This window comes from Eurytemora carolleeae, unplaced genomic scaffold (genome assembly GCF_000591075.1).
Source record: "Eurytemora carolleeae unplaced genomic scaffold, Eaff_2.0 scaffold463, whole genome shotgun sequence".
NCBI lineage: Eukaryota > Metazoa > Arthropoda > Copepoda > Calanoida > Temoridae > Eurytemora > Eurytemora carolleeae.
Window position 1 is genome coordinate 3,749 of NW_019396366.1, and position 12,623 is coordinate 16,371.

The 12,623-nt window shown below is 35.7% G+C and overlaps 2 protein-coding genes across 3 annotated transcripts; one reads left to right on the plus strand and one right to left on the minus strand.

The window, feature by feature from the left end:
• Nucleotides 1-1,945: 1,945 nt before the first annotated feature.
• On the minus strand, nt 1,946-3,905 carry LOC111701822 (uncharacterized). Of its 2 annotated transcripts, none has more exons than XM_023473263.1 (2): nt 2,704-3,904; nt 1,946-2,201 (listed from the first exon to the last, which is right to left on the minus strand). In XM_023473263.1, the coding sequence occupies exons 1-2, from the start codon at nt 3,766-3,768 to the stop codon at nt 2,037-2,039; spliced, it is 1,230 nt and encodes a 409-aa protein (XP_023329031.1). In that variant the 5' UTR covers nt 3,769-3,904; the 3' UTR covers nt 1,946-2,036. The 2 variants fall into 2 exon arrangements, with proteins under 2 accessions (XP_023329031.1, XP_023329032.1); XM_023473264.1 differs by having other exon boundaries at nt 2,000-2,206; nt 2,704-3,905.
• Nucleotides 3,906-5,023: 1,118 nt separating this feature from the next.
• On the plus strand, nt 5,024-12,403 carry LOC111701796 (uncharacterized). The gene is made up of 9 exons (XM_023473221.1): nt 5,024-6,100; nt 7,499-7,575; nt 7,949-8,062; nt 8,266-8,365; nt 8,965-9,020; nt 9,816-9,935; nt 10,973-11,222; nt 11,555-12,169; nt 12,314-12,403. Exons 1-9 carry the CDS (start codon nt 6,026-6,028, stop codon nt 12,401-12,403), a joined length of 1,497 nt encoding a protein of 498 aa, XP_023328989.1. The 5' UTR covers nt 5,024-6,025.
• Nucleotides 12,404-12,623: the final 220 nt, after the last annotated feature.

The window sequence follows — 12,623 nt, forward strand, 5'->3', positions numbered from 1 at the left end:
GAGGATATGGACAATCGACAATTTTAAATTAACAAAATGTCTTTCTTCAATTTCTGTTTGAGATAACTCAACAACAGAAATGCAACGTGTGGTTTAAGCCGACCAGATTTTTCATTCTGTGTCATATTTTAAAACAAATGAACTGAGTTTTTGCCGCAAACTCTAATTTTCTAATTGCTATTTCTTAACAACCCAATGTAGTAGACCCTTGATATTTTAAACTATGAATTCTTATAGATAAAATAATGTTGCAAAGTTAAAGGGATAAGAAAATTTGAATTTGTGGCTAAACTCAGGTCCTTAGCTAAAGTTTTGGATCAAATGTAGGTTTTCTGGTTCTCACTACAGATGTTAAACACAGAAGTTTAACTTAGACAGTTATAATTTTAAGTTAATTTCAAGATAAAGAGGGGGGCGTACCCCCCCCCCCCTAGAACTTAGAGCTATCACTCTTTTTAAGTTAATATAAGAAGAGTTTAATTCATTTGGTCAAAAAATCTTTCAACCGTACAGCATTTAATCAATCTGTTCTTTCTTGGTTTCTTAAACCTGTAAACCTGTTTCTTTATTCGACAAATAATTTAGTTAAGCGTTTAAAAACACAATCCGAAAGACCAAAAAAAACTTTCAAATTGAAAGAGTTTTTCGTCGTTCTTAAAATCTCATACCAATAGATTTTTCTTGTCGCATTCATATTATTTACACTATATTCGTATTTGAAACAGAAACCCGAATGTAGCCTATGCATTTTATTCTAGAATATCTTATTTTTTGTAGCCAACTCTGGAACCCCTCTCCTGGTCCTGTCAGACCTTGCTCATGGGGTCGGAGCTTTGATGCTGGACGGAACCTTTCAGCTCCACAGGGCGTCTGTAGTGACACTATACTGTATACTGTCCCGGGTTGGATTTGAATTTAATTTCTGTTTTGTCTGAGGAGACTGAGGTTACAAAGGGCGTAATCAGTATGCTAGGGTTTGGTTTAGTATTTGCTAAACCTAAGGTATACGATCATTTGATCTACAGGAAACTGACCTTATGTTTTCTGACTTAAAAATGTCTAAGCTCTTAAAAATGTTATGTTAAAGTATTAAGAGGATAGGTATAAGTTCGACGTAGTTATAATGGGAAATCAATAAAATTCTGCAAATACGCGTGGGAAGTTAAAATTGCTCTATATTTTCTTAAAAACTACTTGATAATTAGTTCCCATACCCATTAGGTCTGATTTTATAGCATCATAGAGAAACATGCAAATAATTCAATTTAAAATGTTTAATTTAGATATTTGGATCGAAATATTATCACACTACTAACTAACCAAACTTTGAATAAACAAACTTCGAAGTAACCAAACTATAATCAAACAAACAGTAAACAAACTAACCAAACTTTAAATAAACAAACTTCGAACTAACCAAACTATAATCAAACAAACAGTAAACAAATTAACCAAACTTTAAATAAACAAACTTCGAACTAACCAAACTATAAATAAACAAACTTCGAACTAACCAAACTATAATCAAACAAACAGTAAACAAACTAACCAAACTATAAATAAACAAACTTCGAACTAATCAAACTATAATCAAACAAATAGTAAACAAGCTAACCAAACTTTAAATAAACAAACTTTGAACTAACCAAACTATAAATAAACAAACTTCGAACTAACCAAACTATAATCAAACAAACCAAACTTTAAAATCAACAAAATTAAAAACAAATTAACACGCATTTAATATCCTAACAAGTACAAACTAATTAACCACTTAAACAATAAAGAATATAACCATGGAACCTGAAATTCATTTATCTAGAAATTTAGAGAATTAAACAAATCAAAAAACTTAAGACAACTTGAACCATCCAATAAAAAATTAAAAACTGTAAGCTAAATATGCTTTCAACTAACTGCACAAAAGCCACTAATTAAAAAAAACTTAAAATAAACAATAATTTGTATTCAAAATTTAAAAATAATAAGTCACTAAAAATTAAAAACGGTCACATTGATAGAAATTGTTTAACAACTCAGCTGTCGGTCATGCCCTTGCTCATCGCGTTGGTGTTGAAGTAGAGGTAGAGGAGGACGCATGTGAGGGCGACCAGGCAGATAATGATGAAGGAGAAGGTCGCGCAGCACGAGATATCACACCGGGGCAGGTAGGGGTTCCTCTTAACCTTGACTTTATTATCCTACACTAGACATAATATCAGAATAAGAATAAAACAAAACATTCGTATATATATGTTGCGTATAGCCGGCCTAACGGCTGGACCGATTGGGCTGAATTTTTTGTGAACACTCATGGGTGGCCCCCACGGCTAAAAAAATCTTTTAAAAAATTTATGGGCAACGTCGGGCCCTTCAGCTAGTAATAAATAATTATTTTGTTCTTTATATTCTGGACCTCCGCCCCTACTAAAAGGTTTAAGCAACCTTACGTGATTATACTTTCCAGGGTCAGGTTTATAAAAGATATTCCAGCAAAATTGAAAAAAAGGAGGGGGGGGGGGCAAGGCAACAAAACTGAGATTTAACCAATATTTTAATATCTTCCACCAAAGCCATAAATCTGTAGGGTTACCTACCATAAAAAAGGAATTAGCAATGACGACCTATATCTCGTTAAAAGCTCTCAAAAAGAACGTAAATTAAAAAAATAAAAATCTCTGAAAATCTGATATTAATCTGTCCCTGTACAGTGAAGGCATGCGGAGCAGTAGGATCCTCATGCTCTAGTATACAGGTGGAGCAGGAACTGCAGGACGAACTGTAGGAATGAGAGCAGGAGCAGGAGGACGGTGGTCTGGATAGCTCCTTGAGAGGATAGGATTTATACTCATCTTCTGATTTATTCCCCGACACTGGGAAACAGCAGAGAGAGGGGTTTCTTTTCTTTTCAGTTTGTCTTGATCTTGTAGATAGAGTGATAATTGGATAGGTGGATGCATTAGACTCTATTGGAACAGAGGAGAAGGATCTTATAGAGTCGGAGGAAGAAATTGACGTGGAATTGGTCCGTGGGAGAGCGGTAAATAGATCTTTATGTTTTGATGACCGATTTAGATTCAAATCCTGGGACATTTTAGTGCTCTCCATTACTGAGTTGGAAGCTTTGGAAACCTTTGAACCCTCGAAACTGGAAATGTTAACCCGAGATTTTGAATCGGAAGAAATTTCAAACCCAGAAATGCTCGGTCTTGGGATAGAAAAATCCCGTAACTTAGAAACTTCCCACTCGTCGAGCTCACTACGATCAGGGTGCTCTTTACCTGCGTACAACCATCTATTGTACGGGCAATTTTCATCGACGCAGGCGTCTTCAACCTCGTTCATTTTTTCCAAAAGATAAGGAAGAATTTCAGCTCTAGAGATCCCTGCCTTGGGTCTATCCCAGATGTCAATTTCTCTCTGCGCCTGCGCTGACTCTTCATCGTCGGAACCTGATTCTTCCACTTGGATACTATCCCGTCTAGGATGGGATTTTGTCAACTGCGGAGACAGTTTAAACCCAACAACCCCTTTCAGTTCTCGATCCACGTGAAAGGCATCATTTTCAGCCTTTCCTCCGGGTGTTCCTGAGGACTTGGAAAAGGTTTGCTCGCGTTCATCCTCGGAAGATCCTTCCGAGATAACTTCTAGAACACTATGTCTCCGTCCCTCGTGTACATAGGCCAGGTTTATGTTACCAACGGGTTGTTCATGATCACCAATCTCTCCGGAGATATTCAAATGTCCACTGTGCCAAAACTTTTTCATTTTTAACGTATCTCAGATCTTGTTTAATTAACAGAAATACAAGCTTCCTCTACCAATTACGCATGTACTAATGTACACTGTACAGTATTGTTTGCTCTCTAACTGTAAATATACCACTGAGTATAATTCAAGGATTAATTAGAACTAGTTTTCCAATAAGGGATGGACAGGGAGGTTCTAAAAGGGGGGGGGTTCATTTCAATAAATCCGAACTTCAAAATTATTTATCACAAATTGAGAAATTATTATATTTTTTTCCATACTCGATATAAATATCCAATGAAATCCTTTTGATGCTTTTGATTTTATGATTGTAGGATTGTAAGATTGTAGGATAATAGGATTGTAGGATTGTAGGATTGAAGGATTGTAGGATTGTAGGATTGTTGGATTTAAGGATTGTAGGATTGCAGAATTGAAGAATTGTAGGATTGTAGGGTTTTAGGATTGTAAGATTGTAGGATTGAACGATTGTAGGGTTGTAGGATTGAAGAATTGTAGGGTTGTAGGATTGTAGGATTGTAGGATTGTAGGATTGTAGGATTGTAGGATTGTAGGGTTGTAGGATTGTAGGATTGTAGGATTGTAGGATTGTAGGATTGTAGGATTATATGATTGTAAGATTGTAAGACTGTAAGATTGCAGGATTGTAGGGTTGTAGGATTGTAGGATTGTAGGATTGTAGGATTGTAGGGTTTTAGGATTGTAAGATTGTAGGATTGAACGATTGTAGGGTTGTAGGATTGTAGAATTGTAGGGTTGTAGGATTGTAGGATTGTAGGATTGTAGGATTGTAGGATTGTAAGATTGTAGGATTGTAGGATTGTTAGAGTGTAAGATCGTAGGATTGCAGATTAAATAGCAAAACAGGATTGTAGTTTTTTTTCTCTGGGAATTTTTGTTTGCATCAGATCTTTAATTTATCTTTATTAAAGCCGACATCATGATAAAAAGTTAGTAAATTGCGGTAATATTTCAAGTTTTATACTTTTTTGGGTTAATTTTTTTAAAAACTGGGATTTTCAATCCATGACGAGGTCTCTGAACGAATTTCAGAGAGTTAATAAATAGCTAGATCTATTTGAACTATAGGTTTGGATACTTGAGATAGAGCTTTGTCATTTCTAGTCAGCCCTTTTTTTAAAATCAAAACTCAGGTTTTAGTCTCGTGATTAGGCCCCCCCCCCCCTCCTGTATATTAGTGTCTAGGTAGATTCTGCTTGGTTCAGCATATTCCCTCAAGGTCAGGTTTAGCCGTGATACAGGAGTCGGTCAACAGGACTCAACAAACATACAGCTAGACAGATAGATAGCTAGATAGCTAGATAGCTTGACAGCTGGATAGCTGGATAACCAAATAGCGTGTTAGCTGGATAGCTAGATAGCTTGGTAGCTTAATTGCTAAATGGCTTGACAACTTTAAAACTAGAAAGTATTTCAGCTAGAGAGGCAAACAGATAGCTATTCAAGAAGCTAAGCAGCTAAATAGTTAAATAGCTATAGTGATTAGCTAGCTGTCAACCAGAAACTGTGATAGTTAACGGAGAATTAAGATCATGATAAACTTCTTAATGTTGAACCTGGAACCGAGAGCAAAGTTATCCTACTATTGAACCTGGGACCTGGAGAAAAGTTGTTCTACTATTAAACATGGTATCTAGAGCAAAGTTGCCATATCATTGAACCTGATACATGGAGAAAAGTTGTCCCACTATTGAACCTGGAACCTGAAATAAAGTTTTTATATTGTAAACAAAGATTTATGCTACACTTTCCAATGTTGAACCTGGGACCTGGAGTAAAATTATTCTACAATTGAACCTGGACCTAGAGTACAGTTATTCTACTGTTGAACCTGGAACCTGGAGTAAAATTATCCTACTATTGAACCTGGAACCTGGAGTACAGTTATTCTACAGTTGAACCTGGAACCTGGAGTACAGTTATCCTACTATTGAACCTGGGACCTAGAGTAAAATTATCCTACTATTGAACCTGGAACCTAGAGTAAAGTTATTCTACTGTTGAACCTGGAACCTAGAGTAAATATATCATTCTTCTAAACCTGGAGTAAAGTTATCCTACTATTGAACCGGGATCCTAATGTAAAGCTATCATACTATTGAACCTGAAACCTAGATTATAATTATCTTACTGCTAAAGTTGGAACCTGGAGTAAAGTGAGCCCTGAGAGCCTGGATCCCAGGATGGATTACTCTTATTTAGATAGAAAAAGACGCATCTTGTAAATTTTACCATGCATGCTCTAACTGTACTGTTACTGTGTACTGCACATGTACTTCATCTTCATGGAGAAGCTTTCATCGAGGAGGTATAGAAGAATTATTTCCATTAAAGGGACTGTATGCGTAATTTCAAGTGACTCTCCATGCATGACAGAGATGGCAATGCCCGATTCACAACGGTACCCCTACAATCTTTTTCTGACAAGAATTTTGGAAGATAATGTAATTTTTCCAGGTTTAATTATGATAATGATTCTGTAAGCTTTCCTGCATTAGAAATACGCTAGTCACTTCTGTAGAGAATCCAGCGCTGAAAATAATCAGTTTAGCAAATATAAACACGGATATCTAATTCATACTTGATGGAAAAGATGGAAATAATGGAAAGGATGGAAAGGATGAAATGGATGGGAAATATGGAAAGGATGGGAAATATGGAAAGGATGGAAAAGATAGAAAGGATAGAAAGAATGAAAAAGATAGAAAAGGCGGAAATGATGAAAAAGATAGAAAGGATGGAAAGGATGGAAAAGATAGAAAGGATGATAAAGATAGAATAGATGGAAAGGATGGAAAATATGGCAAAGATAGAAAGAATGGAAAATATGGAAAGGATGAAAAAGAAATGGAAAAAGAATGGAAGGGAAACTTTTAAGCTTTAGGAGGGCACAACGCAATTTGGAAAGCTTAAAGCTTAAAGCTTAAAGATAAAAGAGGATCTTTAAGTTTTCTAGCAGTTTTCACACTGAGACAACCTGTATTTTTCATTGAGTAGGTTTAATGTAAATAATTAATACAAAGTTAGGAAAGAGTTATAAATAGAGATGCAATATATTCTTCAAAATGCCCAATAATAAATACAAAACTTACTAAATAACAATACGTTTACAAACTAAATTTATGATTTACAAACTCCCAACTTATTCTTTTTCTCATTAGATATCTCACTAACTCCTTTATTTACTTACTCACTAACTAACTTATTTATTCATTTACTCACTCACTAACTAACTTATTTATTGACTCATTTGATCACATGCCAAGCAAATTATTACAAATTATATAAGTTTATACCGTGAGAATTTCATATTTACGCTGAGTTGGCAAATTCTTGTTTCTGAATTTTTGGGACTATTTTAATCGACTTAAGTAAATGTCTTCAGAGAGAAGTTCTGAGAACTTGTATTTCTCCAGAAATCTCATGAAATTATTCTTGAAAAAAATCTAAAAGAAGTTTGTATGGTCATGAAAGAGAGCTTGACCTGTGCTGCTAAATGAGTGCATCCAGCGAAATGGTAGATCACCTGTTAATATGTTATTTTATTGCTCGAACCGATCCGGGATTCCAAATGATGGTGTTGAACTAAACCCGGATCCCGGATGCATGTATCTGACAAAGCCTTTAAGGATATCGTTGTGAGTCGGACATTCCCATCTATAAACGGAGGTGGACGTGTACAGTCACTTTAAACCTGTATTTGCAGGTGAATGACCGGCAGCTGGAGAAGCTGGTCGAAGAGAATGATTTTGTAGCTGTAGCTTGGTTTACTAAAACCTGCAAGTAAGATCAACTAAAATAGAATTAGAATATTGCCAAATACTCCATTTAACCGGAAACAAGCGCTTTGCAGCTTAAACATTTTTACATTCAAGGCAGAATAAAGTTTTTGAGAGTTTTTACATCTACAATCCCTTTACATCTACAGTCCCTTTACATCTACAGTCCCTTTACATCTACAATCCCTTTACATCTACAGTCCCTTTACATCTACAATCCCTACATCAACATCTACATCGTTAAATTTTTTTTCGAGATATCGTTATTTTCTTATTTATATCTATTTATTTATACCTTTTTATCTATATCTATTTATTTATATCAATTTATCAACATCAATTTATCTATATCTATTTATTTATGATTTTGATTTGAGGACGTGTGAGGCTGCTATTGCAGGGTTGGAGGGGGTAGATGATATCACTGACAAATATAATATTGAGTTCGTGAAACTAAACAATAAGAAGTATGCTCGAAACCTCGGAATCAGGTTCGAAAAACTTTTCAACTTTTTTCGAATTATGAAAAACTTAGCTCAATCTTTAATACTAAACTTTTTGGGTACTCTTAAAAAAAATATTAAAAAAACTACATTTTTTTAATAAAAAACATTTTTTTCATCGGCCTTTTAAAACTGATAAAGAAAAAATGCAAAAAAAACTATGCCCAATCCTGGTTTATATCCTCATTCAGGCAGTTTCCTGCAGTATCCTTCTATAAGGCGGGTGTAATGACGGTGTTTGACGGCGATGTTCTTGACACCGAGGCAGTTGTGGAGTTCCTCACCAACGAGGCCAGAATATCATATTGTAAAATGGGACTGTTTAGGTTTTTTTAAGTGACTCGTTGAATCAAGAAAATCTTTAAATTCTTAAAATGACTTATACAGTCCCTTTAAGTAATATTTGTCATACTTGCCGAACAAAAAAACTTTAAGATCATGTTTGGCCAACTTTAAGCCATGCATGCCATGTCAGGCATACTTTAAATCATGCTTTCCATGCCGTACGTGTCAAACCAACTGTAAGTCATTCATACATGTTGGGCCAATTCTAAGTCATGTATGCCGTGTCAAGCAGCGAGTTTCTTTCTTTTTTAATTCTCTTTGCCGTAAGACCCATAAAACTGTGGAATAGGAAGACGACATTTCAGCAATGGTATGAGTATTTGATAAAGTTAATTGTTTGATGCTTCAAAATCAACTTATTAAGTGAAATAGATAATTGTTGAACATGAAACAGTTGCTTTCGCATATTTAAACACATTATTTGATTCTAAAAGTCGTCTTCCAATTCCATAGTTTTATGTTTCTTACTGTATTTTACTGTTTCTGTATTTTTGATAAATAATGTTGGATACAGAAACATGATTAAAATCATATCCTGGATTTAGGATGCTCTTGAGCTACCAGACAAAATAGAATCAGTGGATGAGGAAAATCTGTTCAGGTTTGATACCACTGTTCTAGTAGCTCTTTAAATCCCCTACAAATACCACTGTCAAAATTACTTTTTTCTCCCATGAAATGTTACTGATCAAGATACTTTTTTACTCCGCACCAAATACCACTTTTCAAGTTAGGTATAGCCAAGGTTATAATGCAAGGAAAGTTAATTGCAGTAGCTTATTCTCTGCGTACATATTGAAACCAGTTCCTTCTGGGCGGAATTTGTAAACAAGAATAGATGCATCAGTGTTCGTTTAATTCTGAGGAGGTTAAAGCATTAAATTTTGATAATTCACATAATAGTTTCCTATGACCAGATTATTTCTTTGATTTTTTATGTGAAAGATGGATCCCATGTCAGGCTTCAACATACCGCCCTGAGACAGTACACTGTAGTGAAAAAGATGCGTACACCTCTGAAATAACTTTCCTTGCATTATAACCTTGGGTGTAGCTAACTGAACTACTGTTCTTGTGTACCCTCGGCCACACAAGAGAAATAACTTTACTACTTCTCACTATTCATTAACTTCCACCTCAGCCACACTAGAGAAATTGTTCAACTACTTCTCACTATTCATTAATTTCCACCTCAGCCACACATAGAGAAATAGTTCAACTACTTCTCACTATTCATTAATTTCCACCTCAGCCACACATAGAGAAATAGTTCAACTACTTCTCACTTTCATTAATTTCCGCCTAAGCCACACTAGAGAAATAGTTCAACTACTTCTCACTTTCATTAATTTCCACCTCAGCCACATATAGTTCAACTACTTCTCTCTATTCATAGGATTCTGGAGGAGGAGGACTATGTAGCTGTTCTATTCTATGAGGATAAGAAGAGAGAGAGTATGAAAGCTCTTCAGCATCTAGAGATGATAGATGATGAGGCAGATCTATTTGGTATCAGGTCAACCCTAGTTTTTTATTCGGTATCCTGTATCAAACCCCTAGTTATTCATTTGGTATTCTGTATCCAACCCCTAGTTATTCATTGAATATCCGGTATCCAACCCTAGTTATTTATTCGGTATTCTGTATCCAACCCTAGTTATTTATTCGGTATCCGGTATCCAACCCTAGCTATTTTTCGGTATTCTGTATCAAACCCTAGTTATTTATTCGGTATTCAATATCCAACCCTAGTTATTTATTCGGTATTCAGTTTCCAACCCTAGTTATTGATTCATTATTCGGTATTCGGTATCCAACCCCTAGTCATTTATTCGGTACTAGCCTTAGAGGGCGCTTCGCGCCCATCTTCTAACTTAATTGTGAACATGTTCTCTTTCTGTACATCGTAAAACAAAACAAAAATAATTCGCGGATTTTCACAAAAAATTTCGTGGATTTTCAAAATTTTAAAAAATTTAATGACGATCGAATTTTGATGGAGACAAATATTTAAAATTTTAATCATTCATAAACCTTCCCTGGGGTCCCTAGATGTCCCACAAAAAATTTGGGCCCGATCGGTTCAGCCGTTTTGACGTTTATTGGATACAAACAAACAGACAGACAAGCCAAATTTATATATAGATTCTGTATTCAATCCCTAGTTATTTATTCGGTATTCGGTATACGGTATCCGTTTTGCGTAGAACCTTTATCTTTTTTCACAACCCATAAAGCTTATTTTAAATTTTTTTCAACATTACAAATAAATCTATCATTTTAATTTCTAAAAGTTGTTAGTTCATCGTAGAAAAATACTAACAATCCTCCACCAGTTTATATCAAATATAATGTAAACAATAAATAAGTAACTTTCCTTTTCCTTTGCTTTCTATTTTTTTATATATATTTTTAGATAAATAATTACTTACTACTATTTACAGTCCTTTTAATTGAAGTGGTGGTGAATATTTAGGACAAAATTAAGAACACAGTATATGCAGTTTACTCAACCCTCCCATTCTCTCTTCTAATCTAAACCGGTCTGTTTAGGTTTGTCAGAATAATTGATCTAGAACTAGCGGACGATTATTCTCTCCGAACCCTGCCAGCCCTGGCCTTCTTCAGGCACTTCACCCCCATCCTCTACATCGGGGATATCAACAACCAGGAGGAGGTTTTCGAGTTTCTCTTCCAGAACAAGCACACGGCCGACGAGGATTTTGTTATCGAGGATGTGGACACAGAGAAGCTTGATATTCTTATCAACCATATTGATTTCGTTGTAGTTCTTTTTTATAAGGTATATCTTCAAACCATTTCATTTCTTTCTCCCAATTATTTTTTATTTATCCCAATATTTGCATACTTTAAAATAAAACAGCCTAACCTGGTTAGGCGTGTTCAGTAAAATGTGATTTCTTTATAATACATGAAATAGAAACTCTAGAGTATTTAAGCAATCTTCTGTGTATTTGTATATGGAATAAAAAAAGAGTTTAGCAAGCAGCTTCAAAATCAGTTTATCAATCACACACTACACGATTGCTTTGGGTCATGTTAAATGGCCTAATTTAAGTTTTAAAAAATGTTCTTATTTCACAGTTTTATGGGTCTTACTGTATAATTCTACAGGATGGAGATGAGTGGAGTGAGAAAGCTATATCTGCTGTGGACTCTATAGATGATAATCTCAAGGGACGAGGAGTGAGTGTTGTTAAAACCTCAAGCCCGGACCAGATTCAACTCTACGATATTGAAATCCTTCCCAAACTGATTTATTTTGAGTCGGAGATCCCAACCTTCTGGCCGGATGATAAACTCCTAGATCATAATGAAACTATTCTGGCCTGGGTGGAGCACTGTCAGGACTCCGACCTCATCGAGGAGATCACGGAGGAGATGCTTGAGAAATTGATAGCCAACACGGATCAGATCGCCGTATTCTTCTACGGAAAGAAAGATCTTGGATCGTTTGAGAGCGTTCTCGAAGGTTTGGAGAATATTGACGATGAACTGGATTCCTTCGAACTTCCGTTTGTGAAAATCTCCAGTAAGACGATTGCGTCGGATTTTGGGTTTGACGAACTTCCGGCAATCGTCTTTTTTCAACGCGGAGTTCCGGCTCTGTGTGATGTAGATATTCTGGACGAAGGTCAGGTTCTTAAATGGATTCTTATTGAAGCAGATCTTTGGGTTGAACCTCCCCTAGTAGAGCAAATATTCATCATTGAAAATACTAGACAAGAGGTCATTCTTATCATTATTATTGTTATTATTATTATCATTATTATTATTATTCTTATTATTNTATGCGTTAGTAGTACCTTTACAGTAAAATGTTCTTGTTTAGGAGATCTTGAAGATAAGAACGCAATTCTGACCTGGTTGCAGGGTTTCAGCTCCGATACTCCGGAGCTGGGTAGCGGAGAGCAGGAGGATCAGGAGGAGGAAGAGAAGAATAATCTCAGGGTTCAGCTATGATACTCCGGAGCGGGGTAGTGGAGACCAGGATGATCAGGAGGAGAAATAGGGGATAATCTTCGGGTTCAGCTCCGATACTCCGGAGTATAGTGGAGACTAGGAGTATCAGTGATTAATTTTCGGGTTCAGCTATGATTCTCCGGAGTTACGCAGCAGAGATCAAGAAAAAAGTAGAATTAGAAGAACAATTTTTTTTCTTGGGAAAGACGAATTTAGCTCC